Raw genomic sequence first — 24,796 nt, 5'->3', positions numbered from 1 at the left:
TGGGGATTCTGGGAGTCGAAGTCCATTCATACCAGTTGAGGGCTTGTGGGAATCAAAGTCCATGCCGGCTTAGGGATTCTGGGAGTTGAAGTCCACCAGCTGGGCATTCTGGGAGTCAAAATCCACCCACATGGCACTTGGGAAGTCACAAACTCCAATTCAGCTGGGGAATTATGGGAATTGAAGTCCAGGCTATTTCCCTTGCCCCCAGTGGATTCTGGGAATTGAAGTCCTCCCTTTCCTTAAAGCCTGGGAAATGGGACCTCAATTGACAGTCTTTGGTGCCTGGATACTGGTCCCTCCCGAACCTCGAACCCAGTCCGAAACGCTCCTACTCCCCCCGTCGATTGACAGAGAAAGGCAAGCTTCGTTGCAACGTCCAATTCCCCTCCCCGCTTCCCCCAGGGGAGGGGTCGCCTGCCCCGGACATTCGTGGGGGGAGCTCTAACGAACTCCCCTCCTCCCCTTCCAGAACGGGTCACGCGAGAAACCTCTTTCCCGAAACGGGCTGACGAGTTTCGGAAAAGCCCAGCGGAGATTTCGCAACTGGGGGGAATAAATAAATAAATAACATTAAATTAAAATTAAATTAAATTAATAAAATAAAACAAATTAATCAAATAAAATTAATTAATAAAATAAAATATAATTAATTAATAAAATAAATGAGCAAATAAATAAATTAAATAAATAAATAAAAGCCCAGTCAAACGGAGCCGAAGGGGGCGTGGAGGAAGGGGGGCTGGACCCACCTCCCCCACCCCCGAAGCTCCAAAGGGAGCGGGAGGAGGAGCTCAAGGGAACCCCCCGCACAAACAGACACAAACACAGACACAAACATATACACACACACACCCCAGACGGTTCGCGATGTCCCGTTGGGCGCTGCCCTGCGCGTTGCTGCTAGTCCTCATTGAGGCCAGCCGGCCTGCCGCGCCGCCAAACGGGCTGGAGAAAGTCCTGGAGGATTTCCACGGGCGGAATCTGGTGCAGGCGGCCTTCCGTGGGGAGGCCGTCCGGGAATTGGTGGAGGTCAGGCGGGCCGGAGTTTGGGGGGGGGGCGGAGGGGCTTCCACGGGGGAGGAGAACTCCACCCGGACGGCGGTCCCAAAGGGAGACTGAGAAGCTGGTGGGGGTTTTAGCCCTCGTCCCACGAGCCTGGTCCGTGGAGGTTGCTTAGCACGCGTGGGGAGCCCCTCTAGAGGACTTCCACGGAGGAGACGGACCGCCGGGGAACTTGAGGGAGGAGATTAAGCCGCGGTGGGGAGGGGGCTCTCCGTGTCCGCCCCCTTCCTGAGCTTCACCCGCGGAAGGTCCGTTTTTCCTCCTCGCCCACGGTCCCCCAACCCACGTGGCGGGTGTGTGTGTGTGTTGGGGGGCTTCAGCCCTCCTTAAGCATCAGGCTTGAAAGTGGGTTGATTGACAGCCCGCGCGCCTTGATTGACAGCCCCGGGCTGGCGGGGCAGGGAGGGGGAATCGTTTGGAAAGTTGGGCTTTCCAGAGAGACACTCGTGGGTTTCGTTTCCCCGGATCGCCGGGCAACGCCCCGGGAAAGTCCCCGCTGGAGGGAGGGGAGGGGGGACCAAGTGAGTTGGGCCGGGTGTGTGTGTGTGTGTCAGATAGACTGCTGCGATTTAGGGAAGCTCCATTTAGGGAAGCTGCAGCTGTTGGCAGCTGCTCTCATAGAATGGCAGATTTGGGAGGACCGTGGAGGTTATCTAGTCCAACCCGTTGCCCAAGCAGGAGATTCTTGACAGAATGCTAGTATAACGGAAAGGAAGTCATGTAGTCATTGGCTTTGAAGTGAATATTTATTGGCTTTTTAATATAAATTTTCATTGGCTTTGAATTTGAATTTCCATTTGAACATTTTGTCTTCCTCCCAGGAGTTATTGATGGGCACCTACATCGAGTTGGAAGTCGACCTTGTCCAAACGGTTTGCAGGAAACATCAATGGAGGAGTCAGAATTGCCAGATCAAAGCCGGTGGCGTAAGTACACAAACACGGACAAACACACACACAAAAGTACACACAAAAACACACAAAGGTTACGGACTTTGTCCCCTTTCCTGGAACCAAATCTTGCATAACACAACAAGTGACAAAGCCATCCTTTCGCAAGCCAAACCTCAAAAAAGATACCCAGGAAACTCTCCTGGAAAAGGGACCTCAGAGGTCATCTAGTCCAACCTGCTGCTTGAGCAGGGGACCCTGGACTGTTCAGAACCGAGGGTTGTCCAGTCTCTTCTTCAAAACCTCCAGCGATGGAGCAGCCCGACTTCTGGTGGCGGGCAGTTCCGCTGGTGAATTGTTCTTCTCATAGAACGGTCTGGTTTGAACCATTTTGAGGCAGAATGGATGCATTTTTCTTTAGGGGGTCTGTTGTGAGCTTAACTATGGTTTGTCTCTCTCTCTCTCTTCCCTTCTTTCTCTTTCTCTCTCTCCTTTTTCTCTTTGTCTCTCTCACTTCTTTTTCTTTCTCTATTCTTTCCCTTCCTTCTCTTTCTTTTTCGCTCTCTTTCTGTTTCTCTTGTCTTTGTCTCTCCTTTTTCTTTGTCTCTTTCTGTTTCTTTGTCTCTTTCTCTGTCTCTTCTTTCTCCTCTTCTTTCTTTTTTTTCTCTGTTTTTATTTTTTCTCATTGTCTCTTTCTTTTCCTCTTTTCTCTCCTTTTCTCTCTCCCTCTCCCTTTTCTCTTTCTCCCTTTTCTTTCTCTCTCTTTCTTCTTTTTCTCTCCATTATTCTTTTTCTTTTCCTCTTTCTTTTTCCTCTTTCTTTTCCTTCTGTCATTCTTTCTGTCTCTTTTTCTGTCTGTCTCTCCTTTTTCTCTCCCTCTTTCTCTGTTTCTGTCTGTCTTTTTCTGTCTTTCTTTCTGTTTCTCTCCTTTTTCTCTCTATTCTTTTTCTTTTCCTCTTTTTCTTTTCCTTCTCTTTCTTTCTCTCTTTTTCTGTCTTTCTCTGTCTCTCCTTTCTCTCTGTCTTTTTTTGTCTGTCTCTCCTTTTTCTGTCTTTCCCTTTTCTTTCTCTTTCTGTCTCTCCTTTTTTTCTGCCTTTCTTTTTTTCTCTTTTGTCTTTCTCTTTTTCTTTCTCATTCATTGTCTTTCTCTTTTCCTCTTTTCTCCCCTCTCTTCTCTTCCTTTCTCTTTCTTTCTGTCTCTCTCTCTCTCACCTTTTTCTGTCTTTTTTTCTCTCTTTCTCTTTCCGTTTCTTTCTGTCTCTTTCTCTATCTCCTTTTTCTTTCTGTCTCTTTTTCTCTCTTTTTCTGTTTCTTTCTGTCTCTTTCTTCCTGTCTCTCTCTCTCTCTTGTTCTTTTTCTTTCTCATTCACTCTCTTTCTCTTTTTCCTCTCCTTTCCTCTCTTCTTCCTCTTCCTCTTCCTATCTCTTTCTCCCCCTTTTCTTTGTCTTTCTTCTTTCTCTCTCTCTGTATTATACTTTTACTTTCTTTCTTTCTCTTTCTGTCTTTCTCTGTTTCTCTCTCTCCTTTTTCTGTCTCTTTCTCTTTCTGTTTCTTTCTCTGTCTCTCTCTCCTTTTTCTTTCTGTCCCTCTTTCTTTTTCTTTCTCTCTTACTCTGTCTCTCTCTCTCTCTCTGTCTCTCCTTTCTCTCTTTTACTCTTTCTCATTCACTCTCTTTCTCTTTTCCTCTTTTCTCTCCTTTTCTCTTTCTTTCTTTCTTTCTTTCTTTCTTTCTTTCTTTCTTTCTTTCTTTCTTTCTTCTTTCTTTCTTTCTTTCTTTCTTTCTTTCTTTCTTCTTTCTTCTTTCTTTCTTTCTTTCTTTCTTTCTTTCTTTCTTTCTTTCTTTCTTTCTTTCTTTCTTTCTTTCCTTTCTCACTCTCTCTCTCTCTCTCTCTCCCCTCCAGAGGAAGCAGAAATGCCTGGCCTGCTTCAAGTTTGACATCAGCAATCCCAGGAGCCTCATCAACAAATCCCTCCGATGCTTATCTGCGCACAATCCCCTCTTACCGGTGGGTCGGAGCCCCCCCCCAAAAAAATCTCTGCTACTCGCCAGGGAGACCCAGAATTCCCATTTAGGTGCCATCGGAAAGGTGGGGTCAGGCCTGAGGGGGCCCCGCCCCTCCAGGGACCCCTTGGGAATACCAGCTTCCGGTTTGACCCTTCCCTGTTGACCCACCAACGTTACAAGAATCCTGGCTTGTTTTCCTCCGGGAATGGCCAGGTTTGTGGATTTCGGAAGGAATTCCCACCAAGGTTTGTTTGCGGCTGTGCCATGATTCCAAGCTAGGTACTCGCTTGACTCCTCCCTTCAACCGGGCCGGCCAGCCAGCAATGCCAACAGAGAGCTGGTTGCCCTTCAGATGGGTGGGTCGGGGGTGGCTCGAGGAGGCAGACAGGCAACGGACAGAATCACGGAAGGATGGAGTAGAAAGGGGAGCCTCGGAGGTCCTCTAGTCCAGCCCCCTGCTCAAGCTTACAGAATTGGAGTTGGAAGGGACCTCGGAGGCCATCTAGTCCAACCCCCTGCTCAAGCAGAAGACCCTTACAGAATCACAGAGTTGGAAGGGACCTCGGAGGTTATCTAATCCAACCCACCCGCCCCGGGCGGGAGACCCTGACAGAACGATGGAATGACTGACCGTTGGTTCTCAAGGCTTCTCTGTTCTTTCCTCATTCTGTGGGTTGGGGGTGTCTCCCACTCGAGCAGGCGGGTGGGCTAGTGGACCTCCTGAGGTCCCTTCCACCCCTGTCATTCTATATTCCATCGTGAGCTCCTTTTTGCGCTTCCCCCAAGCTGGCAAAAGGGGGGAAGTCCCAGCCCCCTCCGTCCTGATTTCTCCCCTCCCCACCCCACCCCCAAACAGGAAGTGAGAAGGTGGCAGGAAGTGGAATGCCGGGCCATCAGATCAGCCAACGAGGACCAATACCTGCCCGGAAAGTTTGCCTTTTCTGTCGGACTGCCTTCCTGATCGTTCCTGCCACACCTAGCCAGGTAGGTGCACGGCCTATTTCGGGGAGGAGGGGGAAACTCCCAGCTTTGGTGGATAAAAGCATGGGGGACGGCAGTGGTGAGATGCTGCTGGTTTAACAACCGGTTCGGTGAGCGGTTGTGCCTAAGTGGCTTGTGTGCAGCTCTGAAAATGGAGCATTTAGAATGGGCCGGCAACCTTAAATAGTCCAAGAGCCACAAAGGTCCTAACTGGGAACGCTTCCCCCCCGCCCCCCCGGTTCAATTCTGGAGCCGACTGGAAGTCCAGGTCCACCACCATAGAGTCTCCTTCTAGCATGGCATCTTTTTTCTTCTGCCTGTTAACCGAAAGCCCGATCAATTGTGAAGCCAATCAGTGACCGGGAGCCGCAGCAGAGGGATGAAAGAGCCACATGCGGCTCCAGAGCTGAGGGTTGCCTACCCGTTATAGACAGACACCCCCCCTCGCCGTAGTTTGTATCTGTTCCTCTCCCACCCACGTTTGGGTCTTTCTAGACACTTTGTAGCTTTAACCGGAGAGTCCGGTTCCCCCACCATAGAGTCTCCTCCTAGCATGGCGTCCTTTTTCCTCTACCTCAGTGGTCCCCAACCTTTTTATGCTGCGGCCCGGTACGGCATCAGCTGGCGCCGCCATCTTGTTTTGATGAAAAAGTGCTTCCGGTGAGCTTTTTATCAGGAAAAGCTCACCGAAGCACTTTTTCATCAAACAAGATGGCGGCGCCCAGCAAACCAGCGCCCGGTAGGATTTGTTCCACGGACCGTAACGGTCCGTGGACCGTGGTTGGGGACCCCTGCTCTACCTGTCTTAACCGAAAGCCCTATCAATTGTGGAGCCGATCGGCAACAGGGAGCCGCAGCAGAGGGATGAAAGAGCCACATGCGGCTCCAGAGCCGCACGTAGCCAACCCCTGATTTAGAAGCTTGACTGCTTTCCTTCTCGGTCAGCAGCGCTAAGCAGGACAGCTGAGCTGAGCGGGGGTGAAATCAGCGGTGCTGCATGATTGGGATGAGCCGCAAAAGCAAGAAATAAAGGATAGGGTAGGGCGGAGGGGCAGTTCGCAAACAGTTCGCCTGAACCGTTCTCAACTGGCAGCATTCCCACCACTGAAGGTGGGGGGGCATCGATGGCAGAAGGATGGCACCCAAGCGAGATTTTGTGGAGGGATGATCTGGGCAAGATCCGCAGGTCTGGTTGATCGGAAAGGGTCCCGGTGGTCTTGGAGCCGGGCGGTTTTCCCAGCAGACATTTCGTGACCCAGCTAGGGAACGTGATCAGGGTGAGAAGGGAGGGAGGGGTGTGGGGAAGAGGAGAATGGTGTCCTGGGGGGTCTCGGAGGTTGGGGGGGAGTTTCTGGCTAGACGTTTCGTAACCCAACTAGTTTACGGCAGCAGTGCACGAAGGACGTTATGTGGTTGGGTCATGAGACGTCTGCAAGGAAATTACCCGGCTCAGAGAGCACCAAGGACCCCTCCTCCTCTCTACACCCCATTCCCTTCTAGTACTGATGGTGTTCCCTAGTTGGAATATAAATTTTGAAGGACTCAGCTGAAAACTTTCCTGTTGAGAAAATATGTATGTATACATACATACATACATACATACATACACATACATGTACACACATACAATCTATGTGTGTGTGTATTGATTGAAAGGCTCAGCTGAAAATTGTCCAGATGAGATTTATCCTCTATTTTTATCATCTATCTATCATCTGTCTATATCCATCCATCCTTTCTTTATATCTATCTCTGTCTCTCTCTCTCTCTCTCCCCCTCTATATCTATCTATTATGTCTAATCTATCATCTATCTCGATCCATCCATCATCTCTTTATATCTATCTATGTATCTGTCCCTCTCTCTGTCTCATGTCTATCATCTATCATCTATCCATCCATCATCTCTCTTTTTATATCTATCTATCTCCCTCTATATCCATCCATCCATCCATCCATCCATCCATCCATCCATCCATCCATCCATCCATCCATCCATCCATCCATCTATCTATCTATCTATCTATCTATCTATCTATCTATCTATCTATCTATCTATCCATCCATCCATCCATCCATCCATCCATCCATCCATCTATCCATCCATCCATCCATCCATCCATCCATCTATATCAGGGGTGGGCAAACTACGGCCCGGGGGCCACATCCGGCCCGTTGGTCTGTCCAATGCGGCCCGCCCCTGAAAAAAAATAACTGCCATTGGTCTGTCCAATCTGGCCCGCCCCTGAAAAAAAATCGCTGGGTGTGGCGTATTGCCCTGTGTCACGTGGCCCCCAAAGCTGCAAAACAGTGCGGAGCGATCTAGGGGTAGGAAAGAAAAGAAATTTGCAAAGGCCTCGGCTGGGAGTTCGAAATCACCTTCGAGTGCGACCTCTCTGAAGGTGAGTCCCCGCCGATCCCCCTTTTTCCGGGGCTTCCAGGCTTAAACTTTGCAAAGGCAAAGCTTGCAGGCTGGGCGTCTTCCCGCTGAGGAGCGGGAAAGGTTCCACCGGCGGGCGGGCGGGCTGCTTGGAGCCACCTAAAGCTAGGGCCGCTGCTGGTGGAGCCTTGCCCTGCCTTGGTGCCCGTTCCCGGCTCGGCGGTCCTGCTCGGGCGGCACTTTAAAGCCTGCTCCCAGCACCCGAGCAACTTCCCAGCAACTTTCGGCTTCCTTTTAACTCGCGGGCGCTGCGCCTGGCCCCAAGCCGCGCGGCGGAGGGGAAGCCCGGCGGGCGGGCGGGCGGACTGCTTGGAGGAGTCTCCGGGCTTCCCCTCCGCCAGGCATGAGCGCCTGCGAGTTAAAGGAAGCCGAAGTTGCTGGAAGTTGCTCGGGTTTCTGGGGCTTCAGGCTTAAACTTTGCAAAGGCAAAGTTTGCAGGCTGGAGCGTCTTCCTGCCGAGGAGCAGGAAGGGTTCCGCCCAGTGGGCGGGCGGGCTGCTTAAACTTTGCTCGGGCGGCACTTTAAAAGCCTGCTCCCAGCACCCGAGCAACTTCCCAGCAACTTCGGCTTCCTTTTAACTCTGGGCGCTCACGCCTGGCCCCCGAGCCGCGGCAGAGGGGAAGCCCGGCGGGCGGGTGAGCTGCTTGGAGGAGGCGACCGGCAGTGCTCCGGCAGCAGCAACAGGCAGTTTCGCCCGGGCTCCGCTCAGGTGTCTGGCTGGGGCTGTGAGGAGTTGCTACCGCCGGCGCAGCTCGTGCGGCTCAGTCCGCGTTGCCTTGGGAAGGAAAAGGCAAAACCAGGAGCCGCTGAGCCTGAGCCTCGGTGCCGCTGCTCCCGTTGCAAAGCACTGCCGCGGCTCTTCCTTTTTGCCTTTCCCTTCCCGAGGCAACGGGACTGGGCCCGTCTTGAGCCACGCCGGCGGTAGCAACTCCTGACTCAGGGGCCTCCGAGGGGAGGGGAAGGAGGAGAAGGGGAAGGGTGGGGGGCGATTCCCAAAAATCTTGTGCTGACCCGGCCCATCTGTCAAATTTTAAAAGTCAATGCGGCCCCCGAGCCAAAAAGTTTGCCCACCCCTATCTATCTATCTATCTATCTATCTATCTATCTATCTATCTATCTATCTATCTATCTATCTATCTATCTATCTATCCATCCATCCATCCATCCATCCATCCATCTATCCATCTATCTATCCACCTATCCCTACTTCTGCGTTGCCCACCCATAATCTCTGGGGGGTTGGGGGCAGCTTGCTATCTGGGGGGACTGTTGAAGCTCTCCCCTTTCTTCTCCCTCTCCCCAATACAGAGCTGCGCAGACTCGGCGGACTGGCCTCCGGCAGGCATCCGCACATCTCCCCCTCTCCGACAGAAGTCCGCCTTCCAGAAGCATCCAGCTCTCGCCTCCCTTTCGATTCCCTTAATAAAATTGCAAGTCGAGTTTTCATCACACCTCTCATTTCTGCTCCCCAGAGGAGGGGGTGCATCCTCGGGGGGTTGTCCATCATGCACAATGACGCCGGAAGCAAACGGGGTATAAGACGTCTATGGGGGTTCTCTTGTCATTCCAAGTTGTGGTTGTGCCAAAAGATGCAACTGGCCTTTCTTGATTTTTTTTTTTTTTGGTTGAAAAGGTTTCGCTTCTCATCTGAGAAGCTTCCTCCCTTCTGACTAACAGTTGAGTTCTTCAGTCAGAAGTGAAGAAGCTTCTCGCAATGAGAAGAGGAAACCTCTTCAAGAAAGAACCCCCCCACACCAAACTCTGATTGGATGGTGGAGAACGGAAGGATTGATCCTCCTTGCAGACAGCTGGTCATTTGTATCCTTTTTAGACAGCCGTTGAGGCTGCTGGGAGGTTTGTCGCTGTTTGTCGGCGTCTTAAAGGTCAACCGAGTCACGCAAAGTAGTGCAAATCTTGTAAAGTGCCATTCCAAGAAGCCTCCATCCCCATTTGCACTACTCAGGCATGGCCCCGAAGATGGCGACAAACCCCCAAGTAACCTCAATGGCTCTCATTGCAAATGACCAGCTATCAATCCTTCTGTTCCCCAACCATCTAATCAGAGCTTGGGTATTTTTTGCCTTGAAGAGGTTTCCCTTCTCGTCCGAGAAGCTTCTTCAAGTTCTGACTGAAGAACTGAACTGTTAGTTAGAACGGAAGAAGCTTCTCGGAAGAGAAGCGAAACCCCTTCAAGACAAAAAAAAACCTCTCGAAACAACTTTGGACCAAGGGATAAGACATACCCTCCGCAATATTGGGGAAACGGGCCAGGCCTATCTACGAGGGGGCGGGAGACCAACAACATGCAATGCAGCGGTGCAATGGCCATGGAGGGTGTGTGGGAACATCCCAGGAGAAAGGTGAGGGCTGTGCAAATGCACTTCGGATAGCAAAGTCTGACTAGGTCTCCTTGCAACATGGAGTTTCCCGTTTGCAAATCTCTGGCCCGTTGTTTTTTGTTTTGTGGACACCCCACCAAAAATTGCCAACGTGCCAAAGTTTGTTTGCTTGTTTTTAATGGGTTGTCATGTGAAAGTTGTGAAATTTCTAGCGGGTGGAGGAGCATCCTGGCCCAGCCCACCCCCAAGAAAAGGGCAGAAGCAGCTGTGCTAGCCGGGCTGAGATTCATAATGCTTGCTTAAGGGGGAAAGCCAAGATTAATCCGGAACAAAGAATTGTGGTTACCTTGTGAAGTAGCATTGGGAAGGGGGCTTTTGGAGCAGGCCCGCCAGGGCCCACATATCCACACACACACACATGGAGGCCACCATGCTGCCAAACCAAAGGCCTGCCTGCGGTGGCGGGATTCCAAATTGCATGCTACTGGTTCTGCAAGCCTCGCACAACATGCTTTGTGTGTGCATGCACTGTCCTCTAAGGTCGCTTCGTGCGCGCACACTGCACTCGCTCATCGCTTCGCGTGTGCAGCACTTGAAGATCGCCCTCAGGTGAACTGGCTTTAGCTCAGCTGAGCCGCTTTGCCGCATGATTCAGCTGAGCTAAAAATCGATGGAAGGTAGGACGGGAAAGGGTGGGTGCTGCCAGTCAGAGGTGGCATTTGCCGGTTCTCCGAAACTGGTCAAAATTTATGCTACCAGCTGAATCCCACCTCTGCCTACCTGGGAAGTGACCACAGCCCTTGGGGGGGGCATAGGTGTCCTTGCAGGTCCCCCCCCCCAACACTGACAGGAAGCCGAGAGGAAGAGCCAACGGTTGGGTAAGGGTCCTCCTCCCTTTTTTGAGGGGGGTTCGGGAAAAATGAGTTGCGGGCAGAGGGGTGAAGGGAAGGGCGGGGCAAGTGTTCCTCCCAATATGTGGTGGGACAGCTCCCCACAGCCCTTCCCAAGTGGCGTGGGACAACTCACCGCGGCCAACTCCTTGTAGCCAATTCGGTGTGGCCAACTCTCTGACCAATCAGCAATGGTCAACTCGCTGCAGAACAATTCAACAATACAGTTTTTTCAAAGGATTTACCAATTTGAAAATGATTTTAATTCTTGGCCTTCCCATTTCGTTCCGTCCCACCTTTGGCAACCTTTCTAAAGAGTTGGCCATGGCGAATTGGCCATAGAGCATTGGCCATAGAGTTGGCCATAGAGAGTTGGCTATGGCTAGTTTGCTACAGAGAGTTGACCTTGGTTAGTTAGCCATAACGAGTTGGTCCTGACAAGTTAGTTGTGTTAAGTTGGTTGTGATGAGTTGGTTGGGGAGATTTGGCCATGGCTAGTTGGCCATAGAGAGTTGACCATGGCAAGTTGGTTGTGGTGAGTTGGCTATGGTGAGTTGGCCATCGGCAGTCATCCGTAGAACCCTCCACTAGCGCATCTGACGCTTGGCAGCCAGCAGCCTCAAAAAACATATGAGTTGGCATCGGGACGCCCGCCGAGCGCCCGCTCAGCCTGGTTGATGCTGTGGTCAGCCTGCTTGCTCAACTCCCGGCACTCCAGCAAAGCCTCACTGAACTGCTTGTAGGCCTCCTCCATGATGGAGCTTCTCCTGGCTGGTTGGACCTCCCAGTAGCCCTCTTCCACCCAGGGCTGAGCCCGGCTGGCCATCTCGCTGAGACCGCCACTGTTGTTGCAACGCTGCAGCGAGCAGTCCAGATCCTTGCAGAGCTGGTAGAGCTCACTACCCCGCCCGGACACCCGCTCACCGTCAATCACTTTCACCCGCGGAAACATTTCCGCCAGGACGGCCGGGTAGCCAGGGGTGGCGCAGAAGGGGTTGCTGAGCCGGGCTGGGCCGTTGTGGAAGCGCACGTTTTCCAAATGCCGCAACCCGGTCAGGCACTGCAGCTGTTGCGGGTTACGCAGCTGGTTGCCGGATGCGTTGAGACTCTGCAGGCTCTCACAGCCACTCAGCGGTTCCAGGTTTGAGATACGGTTGGCGGCGACATTGAGCACAGTCAAGGCTTTGAGCGCGGCGAGGGGGCCCAGGTGGGTCAGGCCATTGCCCGACAGGTCGAGCCACTCCAAGCTGGCGCACTCGCCGAGGCAGCCCAGTTCCAAAATCCCCAGACCTCTTAGTTTCAACAGCAGGATGGACTCGAGATCGAATTCTCCCGTCCGGCTTTTTAGCAGCTGGACGGTGATCTTGCCATTGTGGTCCAAATCATCGCTTTTCTCGCTCCGGAAGTCCATTTCGGTTCCGCCGGACAGGTCTCAGAAGAGGTTGGGTTCTGCTTAACCTACGCTTCTCTTACTCTCCATTTTGCGACCGCAAAAGAACCTCTTGGATTTAAACCATGCCTCCTGCAGGGAAGGGAAAGGTGCAAAAGATATCCGTGTCAGGGGGACAGATGGTCCTCTATTTATGACGGCAACCCGGGCCAGAATTCGGATGCTTTGCCGTGATATTGCTTCAGTGAGTTTTGCCCTGTTTTACGACCTTTCTTGCCACAATCGTGGCAAGTTTTTCAAGCTTGCTGCATGGCCGTTCAGCGAATCTGCCTTCCCCATTGACTTTGCTTGGGGATCACATGGAACCCATGGACACAGAATGTCTAAGGCAGGACTAGAACTGCCCGTCTCCTGGTGATTGGCCCAAAGTCAGCCAGTTGGATGTCCCAGAAAGATGAGGGGACATTAGAAACAGAAACTTGGATACCGCATATACATTTGATAATAATAAAATAAAATAATACAATAAAATAAAATATAACAAAGGATAATAAAAGATAAAATAAAATGATAAAATATAATAAAATGAAAATAAAATGAAAATAAAATAATACAAAATAAAAAAGTAAAATAAAATAAAAATATAAAAGAATCAAATAAAAATATAAAATAAAATATAGACTATATAAAATAACATAAAAAATCAAATTATAAAATAATACCAAAGAAAATATAAAAAATAACATGTAAAATAATATAATGAAATGAAATAAGAAAGGCAAATAAAAATAATAAAATTGTAAAATAAAACAAAATATGAAATACTAAAGCATAAAGTAAAGTAAAATAGAATAAAAGATAAAATAGAATAAAATAATAAAATATGAAATAAAACAAAATGATACAAGATTAAAGTGCAATAAAATGCAATAATAAAATAAAAATTTTTCTTATTTTTATTAGTAAAAAAATAAAATAAACCAAAACATAAAATAAAAACATAAAGTAAAATACTAAAATATAAACAAAATAAAATAAAAGGTAAAGTCAAATATAATAAAATATGAAATAAAAAAATGATACAAGATTAAAATGCAATAAAATAAAATGCAACAAAAAAATAAAAATAAGAAAAAAGTAAAAAATAAAATAAAACAAAACTTAAATAAAAACAAAGTAAAATACTAAAATATAAACAAAAAATAGAATAAAAGGTAGTCAAATATAATAAAATATGCAATAAAATAAAATGAAATATTAAAATAAAAATAATAAAAAAGCAAAATAAGTAAAATAAAACCTAAAATAGAATACTAAAATATAAATGAAATAAAATAGAAGGTAAAGTCAAAATATAATAAAACATGAAAACAAACAAAAGGATACAAGATTAAAATAAAATAAAATAAAATGAAGTAATAAAATAAAAATAATAAAAGTCAAACAATAAAGTAAACTAAAACCTTAACTAAAAACCTAAAATACTAAAATATAAATGAAATAAAATAGAATAAAATATAAAGTAAAATATAATAAAGTATGAAATAACATAAAACAATCCTACAATCATAAAATCATATCAAATCAAATTATTAAATAATAAAATAAAATAATAAAATAAAATAAAATAAAATAAAAAATAATAAAATAAATAAAAATATAAAATAAAATAACAAAATGAAATTAAAACAAAACAAAACAAAATAAAATTTTAACCAAGGACCAGAGAGGACGACCCCTCCCTCAAATATCCCCCTTCCCATCTCCAGGCTCAGCTTGCAAAAAGAGACCAGAGTTCGAGGAATCCCGTCCAATCCCTTTTTTTTTCTTGGGGGGGAGGAATCCAGTCTCGCTCCCCAACAAACCGATTGGGATCTCTTTTCAAGGCTCTTTTCAGGGAAACCCACTAGCCCTGGCCTGTCCATGGCGCTAGTCCTCAAGCTTGGTGGCTCGGCCTGGTAGCTCTCTATCTAAGCCCCCGAATTTGGGGGTGGGGAGGTTGGGGAGATATTGCCTTATTGGGGGCTGGTTATTTGGCTCCCAGCCCACCCTCTCCCCTTGCAGGTGAAGGGGAGGGCAGAGAAAAGCCTCACCCCCAAAAAACATCCCACCCTCCCCACCAAAGGGGTTGCCAGGCGCCACGGTAACCGTTCCCCACGACAACAAAGACGGTTGCTAAGGAAGGCCTTCAAGGATGCTTCTCCCCACCTCCCCACCCCACCAATTGGGGGGGGGCGGATGATGAGTTCCTATCTCCCCCTCCCACTGGCAAACCTCCCCCTCCCCAGGTGCAAAGGGGAGAGAAAAGGAGTGGGGAAACACACACCAGCATCCTTCCTCAGCATCTCTTCCCTGGCCGTCTCCATGGCAACCCTATTTTTGGCATCATCTCAAGCATCCTCCCTGCCCTCCTGGGCGTCTCTTATGGGAGGGGCGGGTTTCAGGCGCCCCCATCCTTTTTCTCCCTTACCCTCTCGCTCCTCTTCCACCATCCTCTTCCTCCTCCTCCCTCCGGTTTGGGGCCCCGCCCTGCCCAGAAAACGCCCGGGTTGCCAAGGCAACGGGGCGCGCCACGGGACGAGTGGGGGGGGACATGGAGGAAGGTTAAAGGCGCAGCAGCGCTGCTTGCCCAGCAAGGCCTGATTGCCTTTCTGCAACCTGGGAGGGAGCTTCTCCCCCCACCGCCCCCTCGGTTGGGTCCGCCGCGTTACCCGTCCTCCCCACCGGAGGGGGAGGATGGGAAGCGTGGCCTCACTCCAAGCTGCGGATTGGGGGGGAGGGGGGAGGACACAGGTAAAAAGGGGTTAAAAATGTAATGTAATTAATTTAATTTAATGCAATGCAATTTAATGCAATGTAATGTAATTTAATGTAATGCAATTTAATGCAATGCAATGCAATGTAATTTAATGCAATGCAATTTAATGCAATGCAATATAATGTAGTGTAATGTAATGATTTAATGTATTTATTATATTTTATTTTATATTTATTTCATATTATATTTATTTTATTTATTTATTTTATATTTTATTTTACTTTATTATTTAATTTAATATTATTTCTTATTTTTAAGGGTTTGAACTAGGGTGGCGGTGGGGGGAGAGAAAATCCTTGACAAACAGGAGGAAGAGGAGGAGGAGGCTCCATTTCTTCTCCCTCCCCCTCCTCCCTCAGCTAGAATTTTGCTGTTCCTGGTGGGCTTTCAAGGGAGGGTGGGAGGAGAGCCCTTTATATTTTTGGGCTGGAGGTAGGGGGGGGGAGGGAGGTTGGACTAGATGACCTCCCAACTCTGTTCAGCTGGGAATGAGCCAGGTAGGTTTGGAAGGTTTGTGGGGGGGCAGAGGAGAAGGGGGGAGAAACACGGGGGGGGGGAGGATTCCCTCCCCGCTCCAGGTGAGCCAAAGTCCGCGGGGCCCCGATTTGCTTCACGATGGGCAACTCAAACTTGCACCGACAACGGAGGCGGTTCGCTTCACGATGGAGGTTGTAAAGACGGGGCGGGCCTCCCGGGAATGAACGTAGCTTCTTCCGTCGCGGCCCTGCCGTTCCTCTTCCAAAGTCCTTCGGGTTGGGCCCTCTTCCAAAGGTGGCTTAATCGTGGCTACGTCTTCTTCAGCCAAGCCTTTCATACCAGCTTTGGAAGATATATTTGAATGCTTTTCCGGTGGTTTTTTTTTAAAAAAAGTGTTCTAAAAGGTTGAAAATATTCCAGAATGGTGTAAAATATATTCCTTCCTTTGTCTGTTCTTCCTTTATATTTTATATTTCAGTATATTTTGACTTTTAAAAACATGACACACACACAGGCATAACACATCTCACTGACCTCAGTTTCGTTCTGGGAGAAAAAGGAGAAGGGGAAGAGGAAAGAGAAAGGAGAGGGAAAAGAGGAGGAGGGAGAAGAGGAAGAAGAAGGTGGAGAAGGAGGGAGAAGAGGAGGCAGGGAGAAGGAAAAGAGGAAGATGAAGGAAGTGGAGAAGGAAAAGGAAGAGGAGGAGGGAGAAGAAGAGGAAGGAGGTAGAGGAGGAGAAGAGGAGGAGAAGAGGAAGGACAACAACAAACAACCACCACCACCACAGGCAGAATTCAATTTTTTTTATTGTTTACATCGAAGAAAAACATTACAAAACATACTTTATATTTGCTTTATGACACTACTAAAATCATTTGTCTACTCTTATTTTTCTCCCCCCCCACAAAATAAAACCAAGTGTTTCCATTATTATTTAAAACCCAAAGTCACCCCAATCATGGGTGTTTGGCCATAAAACACTCCTCCCCCTCTCCCGACTCCTGGGTCAGTGTCTGGATCGCAATCCTTCACAAAGCATGGTGAGTCTTTCGCAACTGCGGTTATGAGGGAATCAGGGTTTGTGTCGGTCCCAACTGGAGCTAAAAAGGAGTAGGGAGAATGGGGGGCCGTCCAACACTGTCTGTCGGAATAGATTAGGTGGGATTTAAGTCATTTGATGCGCTACGGCAGGGGTCCCCCCCAACCCCAGGGCCCTGGTGCGTTACCGGTCCACAATCCGTTCACAACCAGGCCGCGGCGGCCTCCATGCCTTGACACGAGCAGTGGAGGTGCGCGTCCACGGCTTGCAGGAAAAGAAGCTCACCATCCACTCACGTGGAACCATCCTCCACTCCCACTTGCCACGCCAGTCCACAAAGTGGACAAGTTGGGGGGTGGGACTCCGTTTGACGGTCCACACAGTTGCAAATCACAAGGACGTGCAAATGTCATTTTTCCCTTGCAGGATGTGTGGGGTTTTTGGTTTTCGCCCCATAGCCGAATGGCTGATTAGAAAGAAAGAAGGGTGCTGAAGGTACGAGACGTCCATGGCACGAGGCAGGCAGGATTTGGTGTGGGGAGGGGGTGTTCCTCACTGCCAGGGAGACTCCAGCGCCATGGGTAACAGGAGAGGCGGACGCTGCTCGATCGGCTGCAGCAGGGAACTCTGCGGCAGGGCGGTAACCCAACCGGCGGTGCTGGGCAGCGGGGTGCTGGTGTGGGTGCGCTCATGGCGCAAGAGATGGGTCTTGCGGCTGAAGCTGCGGGCGCAGTGGGTGCAGATGTACGGGCGCAGGCCAGTGTGCACCGCCTGGTGGCGCACCAGGTTGGTCTTGGAGCTGAAGCGGCGGGGACACTGGGTGCAGGCGTGGGGGCGCAGGCCCGTGTGCACGGCCTCGTGGCGGGCGAGGTGCGACTTGCGGCTGAAAGCGCGCCCGCACAGAGGGCAGGCAAAGGGGCGCTGCCCAGCATGGGACTTGACGTGCGCCAGCAGGCTGGCCCGGGTGCTAAAGGCACGTCCGCACTGCGCGCAGGCGTAGGGGCGCTCAGCCGAGTGCTGGTTGCGCCAGTGTCTTTGCAGGTGGCGCTTGTGGGCAAAGCAGCGCCCGCACTCGTTGCAGGCAAAGGGGCGCTGCCCCGTGTGGCCCCCGCACTGGTGGGCAGCCAGCCCGGCCCGGTGCGCAAAGCTACGCTCGCAATGGGGACAAGCATAGGGCAGGAGGCCCATGTGGCCACGCAGGTGCGCCGTCAGATGGCGCTTGTCGCTGAAACCCCGCCCACACTCAGCACAGGAAAAGGGGCGCCCGCCCTCGGCGTGGAGCCGCTGGTGGGACGCCAGGTTCTTCCGCCAGGCGAAGGCTTTTCCGCAATCCGAGCACAGGAATGGCTTCTCTTCCGGCGGTTGACTGGCCCCCGTGTCCTCCTCTGGCTCAGTCTTGCCCACCTGCTCCAAATACGGTGCACCTTCCACCGTCTGTACCCCACAGAGGGCTCTACAACTTGCGGGATCGAGGAAGGCTTCCCCCAGGGGCCGGTCCTCCCTCTCTGCACCTGGGACACCACCCAGCTCTGGCTCGGCCTTAAAGAGGAAGGGTCCCTGATCGGGCTCCATGTGCCCCACACAGGAAGGGAGAAACTTCCCCAGCTCCATCCCAGGCCCATACGGAAACTGACTTGTGCACGGTCGCCCTGAACCCGGCAGTTTTGTCCCAGGACCATGGAGGCAGCCAGGTTCTCTCCAGACGGGGGGACGTTCCCCACTAGGCCTAGCTCCAGGCCGTTCCCGTACGAGGGGGCGGCTTGTCCCAACTCCGCAGGATCTCCAACGCGGGCAGCTTCCTCTTCGTGCAGCCTCTGGTGGCGCAGCAGGTGCCGGCGGTGGACGAAACTGCGGGGCAGAGTGTACAGGCATGGGGACGCTCACCGGTGTGGGTCAGCTGGTGGCGCACCAAGTGGGTCTTCTTGCGGAAGCTCTTGGGACAGCGGTCGCAGGGAAAGGGGCGCTCCCCAGTGTGGACCCGTTCGTGGGAGCCCAAATGGATCTTTTGAGAGAAGCGGCGCCCACAGTGGGTGCAGGCGAAAGGGCGCTCACCAGTGTGGACGCGGGCATGCCGCGTCAGGTGTGCCTTCTTCCCAAAGGCCTTGCCGCACTGCAGGCAGGCGAAGGGGCGCGGGCGGGGGTCCCCGAGGCTCCCGCCAAGTGGTGCTGCTGGGTGTTCGCAGCGCGGGCAGCCCAACGGCTTGTCCTCGCTCAACATCTGCCACTGGTGCAGAGCCAATCCAGAAAGTTCTCCCAGCCCAGCGGCTCCATCCTTGTAATTGGGTCCCGGGATGCGGCCCTCTGACTTGCAGGCGCTGGCCAAAGGCAGCCCCGAAAGCAGTGCCTCCGTGCTCAGTCCAGCCGGCCACTCTGTGTAATCCTCAGCTTCCACCTTCACCGTCCGGATAAGCCAGTCACCTGCGGGAAACGGGGTGCAAAGTCAAGGAGGCGCCAAACGGAACCCAGCCCGACCAGATTAGAAATGGGATGAGGGGGGAATCTGGGGTGAAGGCCTCCTTCCCCGTCAGCCCTGGAGGGACACTAGGCCAGTCTGTAGCTTAGCCAGGCCTACCTCGCAGGGCCCTTAATGAAGAGGGATTACCTACAGCCCTGGCATTGAGGGTGATCGCAAATTGCCATTCGGTAACTTGGAAAATGGCCATCTTTGCCCCAGAGAGTTGGGTTAGCAGGGGTGGGATTCAGCTGGTTCAGACAAACCGGTTGTTCCGGCAATGACTTGGCCCCGCCCACTTGCCGCTGCACTAGTCTGTCCTACATTTCCTTTGTTTGAAACCCAGCTGATAGGTGTCATGCCCCTGTCGGTGTCTGAACCCGAGGAGGAAGACGAGTGGCTGACAAGGAGCGGGAATGTGGCTTTGTTGGCTGTGAAGGAAATGGGGGAGGGAGGGCAAAGTCTGGCTGGGCAGAGCAGGGGAGAGGTAGAACAAGGGAGAAACAGTTCAGAGGGAACACCCAGGCCCACCCCCTCTTCATCCTAGGGCATGCAGGGAGGAACAGAGATGTGGGTTGTGTGGCCTACGGGGAGGGGGAGGAAAGGGCCATGATTCCCTTGAGTAGCTACAGATGGGACGGGGAGTTTAAAAGAGATGCAAGCTGAGTGCGGCATCTCCTGGGAACAAACGTGAGTTTATCTTGGGTTGACTTTGATTGTCTGCGTTACTGGCGTCTTCTCAACCTTGTTGAATTACAGCTGTGCCTTCATATCTAGAATTCTTGCTCCTGTCCTGCCGGACTAATTACCTCCTTTTGCCTTGATTGAACTTATAGTTACAGTTTGTGTTGACCATGTTTTGGACTTGATTCTCTGCAGCCCAAAGGCTGTTTCCTGGGAGAGTTTTTTTTCTCCAGCCCAGAAGGTAACCAGGACATTGGAGGGGGGTGGGCAAAGTTTGGAGCTAATAAAGGGGCTCTTATTAAGTGACTGTGTTGGCCTTTGTGCCACACCCCTTTGGGTCATCACAATAGGCACGGCAGAGCAAATTACAGCACCGTATGAGTCCCTGGATTCTCAGGTGTGACAGCCACCTCACCTGGACAATTCTTGGCTGGGTCCTTCAAATCTTCTGGGCCGCCAGCTCTGTCGGTTGCATCTTGGAGCTGCTGGTCAGCCTTAATGGCCTGTTGGAAACTGGGTGGGCCGGATCCTACCCCCCCCACCCCGGGAAGCGAAATCAAGATAAGAGTTGTTAAAATAAAATAAAAATAAACTGCCAAGAAACAAAGAAAATACAATCAAGACATTCAATGAAATTAAACAGAATGAAATGGAAATAAAATAAGACATTAAATTGCCATCTGTCAGAAATGGTGTAGTAAGGTCTCTCCTGCTTTGGTGTGTTGGGGAGGTTGGACTAGATGACCTACAAGGTCCCTTCCAATTCAGTTCATCTGTTGAATTAAATGAAACCGAAACAAATGAAAACCAAATAAACTAAAACTAAAAAGAAGAAATGAAAATCCATGAAATTGAAACAAACGAATAGAATAATAATGAGGGAAAATGAAAACAAATGAAATAAAAAATTTTAAAAATTGAATTCTTTTAATCTGATCCAAGTTAAAATCATAATTCAGACAGTAAATAATTCTTGTCAATAATTAAATAAATAATGACTACCCATAAATAATGATAAGTAATTAAAACAAATCAAATCAGGTAAAATAAAAAAATAAAGGAAACTCAATTAAAGGAAAATAAAATAATAAAAGAAAAGTAAAATGAATTAAAATCAACTGTACAAAATAATTAAATAACAATAATGATGAAAAATAAATGAAATATTTTAATGTAGGGGAAAGTGAATATAAAATAATTAAAATAATTAAATAAATAATAATAAAGTAAATACATATTGTTTACATGTGTAAATAATATATTTAATATATATTTAATCAAATATTTATATATGTAATTTATAAATGTAAACATATATAATTTATAAATATGTATATATTTATAAATATATATTTATAAATATAAACATTTTTATGAATAAAATATATAATAAAATATAATAAAATAAATAATACATATTTAATAAACTATAAACATAATGGTCTAGGATCTCCTGCTTGAACAGGGGCCTGGACTAGAGAGACCTATTCTGATTCTAATAAACCAATAATTTTTTTAAAAAATATATTTTTTTAAAAAATATATTTTTTAAAAAAACAAAACAAAGTAGAATAAAATAATAATTTAAATTAAATCAAACTGAATGAAGTGAAACTAAAATAGTAAAAATAAAAATAAAGTAAACAAATAATAATAAAAGAAAAAATTGACCCAAAGTCACCCAGCTGGCTTTCATGCCTAGGGTGGGACTAGAACTCCCTGTCTCCTGGTGATTGACCCAAAGTCACCCAGCCGGCTTTCGTGCTGAAGGCAAAACTAGAACTCCCCGTCTCCTGGTTCCTAATCACGTTCTTTAACCACCATCTTGAGTGGCACCTGGGCCCGCACAAGAATAAAACAACTTTTGGGGTCCACAGCCTCCCCTTCCTCCTCTTTCTCCCCCTCGCCTTCTGTCCATCAGCCTCCAACCCCCATCATCCCAGGATTCGATCTCGGGACCGACCTGTCTCGGGCGTCTCCGCTGCCCCCTTGTCTGGCAAAAGACCCCCATCCTGTGGGGCCGTCTCTGGTTTGGCGGATGGGGCGCCTGGAAAGGAGAAAGACCCCGGTGGGCAGTGCCACAAAGGGGGACGGGGGGCAGTCTCCCATCCCGAAAAATTAGGGTGGGGGAGAGCAGCTCCCGACTTACCCAGAGCGATCGCGGTGCCGTGCATTCTCGCGCATGGTGTCGTCCCGCACCGTCCAGCCACACCAGTGCCCAGGAGCCAAACGGAGAGAGAGGTCCTCGTGCTGCGCTGGCACCTGGAAGAAACGAGGCCGAGGCAAAATTAGGATTCGGGATGTACCCTATCGATCCGTCCCACTTCCCTGCCCAAGACAGCCTATTTGTGCTCTCCATACAACCAACCGACATTGGGTGATACCAGAGGGCAGAGATGGAGACCCCCGATTTAGGGCAGGGTGATCGGCCGTGCTCCTACCCTTGTCCTGGTGGAGTGGCCAGACTACCAAGGAAGGGAGGGAGGGAGGGAGATAGCAGGAAAAGAAAGGATGGGAAAGAAAGGAAGAATGAACAAAAATGAGAAAGGAAAAAGGGAGGGGAGCGAGGAGATAGCAGGAAAAGAAAGGATGGGAAAGAAAGGAAGAATGAAGAAAAATGAGAAAGGAAAAAGGGAGGGAGCGAGGGAAGGAGGGAGATAGCAGGAAAAGAAAGGATGGGAAAGAAAGGAAGAATGAACAAAAATGAGAAAGGAAAAAGGGAGGGAGGGGGAGGGAGAAAAAGGAAGGAAAGAAAGTGAAATGGAAAGGAAAAAGAAGGAAGAAAAACGAGAAAGGGAAAAAGAAGGCAGGCAGACTGTGAGTGAAGGAAGGAAGGTGGGAAGGAAGGAGGGAGGGCGAGAAGAGGAAAAGACAGGGAAAAGGAAGACAGAGAAGAAAGGAAGGAGCTAGGCCGAAAGAAAGGATGGAAAGGGAAGGAGAAAGGAAGAAAAAAATGAAGAAAGGAAAAAGAAGGCAGGCTGTGAGAAGAAAAAGGAAGGAAAGAGAGAAGGAAAGAAAGGGAAAAGGGAGGAAAAAGGAAGAAAAAGGCAAAAGGGAGGTGGTGAGGGGAAGGAAGGAAGGAAGCTCTCCCTCCCAGGCCTATAGAGACCCCTCCCCACCTTGGTGCCCCCCAGCCCAAATAAAGACCCCTTCCCACTCTGCCCCCAGCCCTTATAGAACCCCCTCTCCAGCCATATCAAAGCTCCCCCTCCCACTTCTTCCCCCCACCCAATAGGGCCCCCTCCCCAATCCCAGCCCAAATAGACCCCTCCCCACTCCTCCTCCACCCCTAACAGAGACCCCTCCCCTTCTTTCCCTCACCCCAACAGAGCCCCCTCCCCACTCCTCCTCCCTCCCCCCAGCCCTATCAAAGCCCCCTCCACACCAAGGCCCGCGGGCGCAGGAGAGGACGCCCCCTCCCCGGAGCCTCCCGAAACCCCCTCCCACCCAGGGAGGAGCCCCCTCAGGAAAGCCGGGTCCGGGATCTCCTGGTGGTCTCCCGTCCCGGGACCCGGGTTTGGACCGGACCTTGGAGGGCGGAGCTCCTTTCTTCCCTCCCCCCACCTTCCTTCTTTTGGGTGGGGGAGGATCGGCCTGGGTGGGGCCCGAGGGGGGTCTCGGTTGCCCCCCCTCCTCGGCGCTCCCCCTCCCGCAAGGGCGACCCCCCCAGCCTTACCCTGCAAAGGGGCCCCCGAAAGGAGCCCCCGAGGGTCTCGGGGAGGGCAGGAGGAGGGCGGAGTGGCGACCCCGCCGGGCCGGGAAGAGCCCCTCGACCCCCGCCACCCGCCGGCTGGGGCCCGCTTCCCGGAAACGGCTGGGCTGGGGCGCCAAAGACAAGGCCGCCGGACTACAGCGCCCAGAAGGCCGCGCGCGGGGGCCGGAGGAGGCGGGGCTAGGGAGGGGAGGAGAAAGGAAGGGGAGGAGGAGGAGGAGGAGGGAGAAAGGAGGCCCCGCCCCAAATCTCCAGCCCGGCACCCCCGCCCTCTGCCCCAGCTGGGTGCCATCGCCCCCCAAAAAGGGAGAGCAAAGGAGCCCCCTCCCTCCCTCTTTCTTTCTTTCCTTCTTTCTGTCTTTTTCTTTCTTTCTTTCTGTCTCTGTCTTTCTGTCTTTCCTTCTTTCTGTCTTCTTTCTTTCTTTCTTTCTTTCTTTCTTTCTTTCTTTCTTTCTTTCTTTCTGTCTGTCTGTCTGTCTGTCTGTCTCTGTCTTTCTTTCTTTCTTTCCTTCCTTCTTTCTGTCTTCTTTCTTCCTTCCTTCCTCTTTCTTTCTTTCTTTCTTTCTTTCTTTCTTTCTTTCTTTCTTTCTTTCTTTCTTTCTTTCTTTCTTTCTTTCTTTTTCTTTCTTTCTGTCTTCTTCCTTCTTTCTTTCTTTCTTTCTTTCTTTCTTTCTTTCTTTCTTTCTTTTTCTTTCTTTCTTTCTGTCTTTCTGTCTTTCTTTCTGTCTTCTTTCTTTCTTCCTTCCTTCCTTTTTTTCTTTCTTTCTTTCTGTCTTCTTCCTTCCTTCCTTCCTTCCTTTTTCTTTCTTTCTTTTTCTTTCTTTCTGTCTTCTTTCTGTCTTTCTTTCTGTCTTCCTTCTTTCTCTTTCTTTCTTTCTTTCTTTCTTTCTTTCTTTCTTTCTTTCTTTCTTTCTTTCTTTTTCTTTCTGTCTTTCTTTCTTTTTCTGTCTTTCTTCATTCTTTCTTTCTGTCTGTCTGTCTTTCTTTCTTTCTTTCTCTCTCTCTCTCTCTATTTCTTTCTTTCTTTCTGTCTTCTTTCTTTCTCTCTTTCTTTACCAAGTGTGATTGGACCCACCAGGAAGGGGTAAGAGAAGTGGGGTTTCTGTGTGCCCCCGCTGGAGTGGCAGGAGGCCCAACATTTGATGTCCAAGCTGTCTTTGGAATGTGCGTCAGAGTGGAGCCGTCTCCAGGATACAGGATCAGGATGACAGGGTGGGAAGGGACCTTCGAGGTCATCTGGTCCAACCCCCTGCTGGAGCAGGCGACCCCATACCAGGGAACCCTGTCTGTCTGTCTCTCTCTCTCATCTGTCTGTCTGTCTATATCATTATCACTCTCTCTCTCATTCTCTCTCTCTCTCTGTATTTGTGTGTGTGTGTGTGTATCATGATCTCTCGTTATCGCTCTCATTAGCTCTCTCTCTCTAATTCTGTCTATCTCATTCTGTCTCTCTCATTATCTCCCTCATTCATCTCTCTCTCTCTTTCTATCTATATAATTCTCTCATTATCTATCTATCTCTCATTATCTATCTATCTCTCCATCTATCTATCTATCTATCTATCTATCTATCTATCTATCTATCTATCTATCTATCTATCTCTATCTATCTAT

The 24,796-nt window shown here is 49.6% G+C and overlaps 3 protein-coding genes across 4 annotated transcripts; 1 reads left to right on the top strand and 2 right to left on the bottom strand.

Annotated features, from left to right (window-relative positions):
- Positions 1–770: 770 nt before the first annotated feature.
- RARRES2 (retinoic acid receptor responder 2) lies at positions 771–8,827 on the top strand. 2 transcript variants are annotated; one of them, XM_087947942.1, is made up of 5 exons: positions 771–1,032; positions 1,887–1,991; positions 3,858–3,962; positions 4,818–4,945; positions 8,690–8,827. In XM_087947942.1, the coding sequence occupies exons 1-4, from the start codon at positions 871–873 to the stop codon at positions 4,920–4,922; spliced, it is 477 nt and encodes a 158-aa protein (XP_087804068.1). In that variant the 5' UTR covers positions 771–870; the 3' UTR covers positions 4,923–4,945; positions 8,690–8,827. The 2 variants fall into 2 exon arrangements, with proteins under 2 accessions (XP_087804068.1, XP_087804069.1); XM_087947943.1 differs by having other exon boundaries at positions 8,685–8,827.
- Positions 8,828–10,970: 2,143 nt separating this feature from the next.
- On the bottom strand, positions 10,971–14,620 carry LRRC61 (leucine rich repeat containing 61). Its single transcript, XM_087947938.1, has 2 exons — positions 14,471–14,620; positions 10,971–12,132 (listed from the first exon to the last, which is right to left on the bottom strand). The coding sequence occupies exon 2, from the start codon at positions 12,019–12,021 to the stop codon at positions 11,230–11,232; it is 792 nt and encodes a 263-aa protein (XP_087804064.1). The 5' UTR covers positions 12,022–12,132; positions 14,471–14,620; the 3' UTR covers positions 10,971–11,229.
- A 1,463-nt stretch (positions 14,621–16,083) lies between these two features.
- ZNF467 (zinc finger protein 467) lies at positions 16,084–23,393 on the bottom strand. The gene is given in 7 exon segments (XM_087947932.1): positions 16,084–17,999; positions 18,002–18,189; positions 18,192–18,752; positions 19,886–19,999; positions 21,434–21,517; positions 21,620–21,732; positions 23,147–23,393. Coding segments are annotated over 6 exon segments (2,085 nt in total). The 5' UTR covers positions 21,645–21,732; positions 23,147–23,393; the 3' UTR covers positions 16,084–16,886.
- Between the last annotated feature and the right edge of the window lie 1,403 nt (positions 23,394–24,796).

The sequence above is a fragment of the Notechis scutatus genome, chromosome Z (genome assembly GCF_049901735.1).
Source record: "Notechis scutatus isolate UNSWTSFEM ecotype Mainland chromosome Z, rNotScu1.2, whole genome shotgun sequence".
Lineage (NCBI taxonomy): Eukaryota > Metazoa > Chordata > Lepidosauria > Squamata > Elapidae > Notechis > Notechis scutatus.
This window is presented reverse-complemented; position numbering and strand designations above follow the sequence as displayed.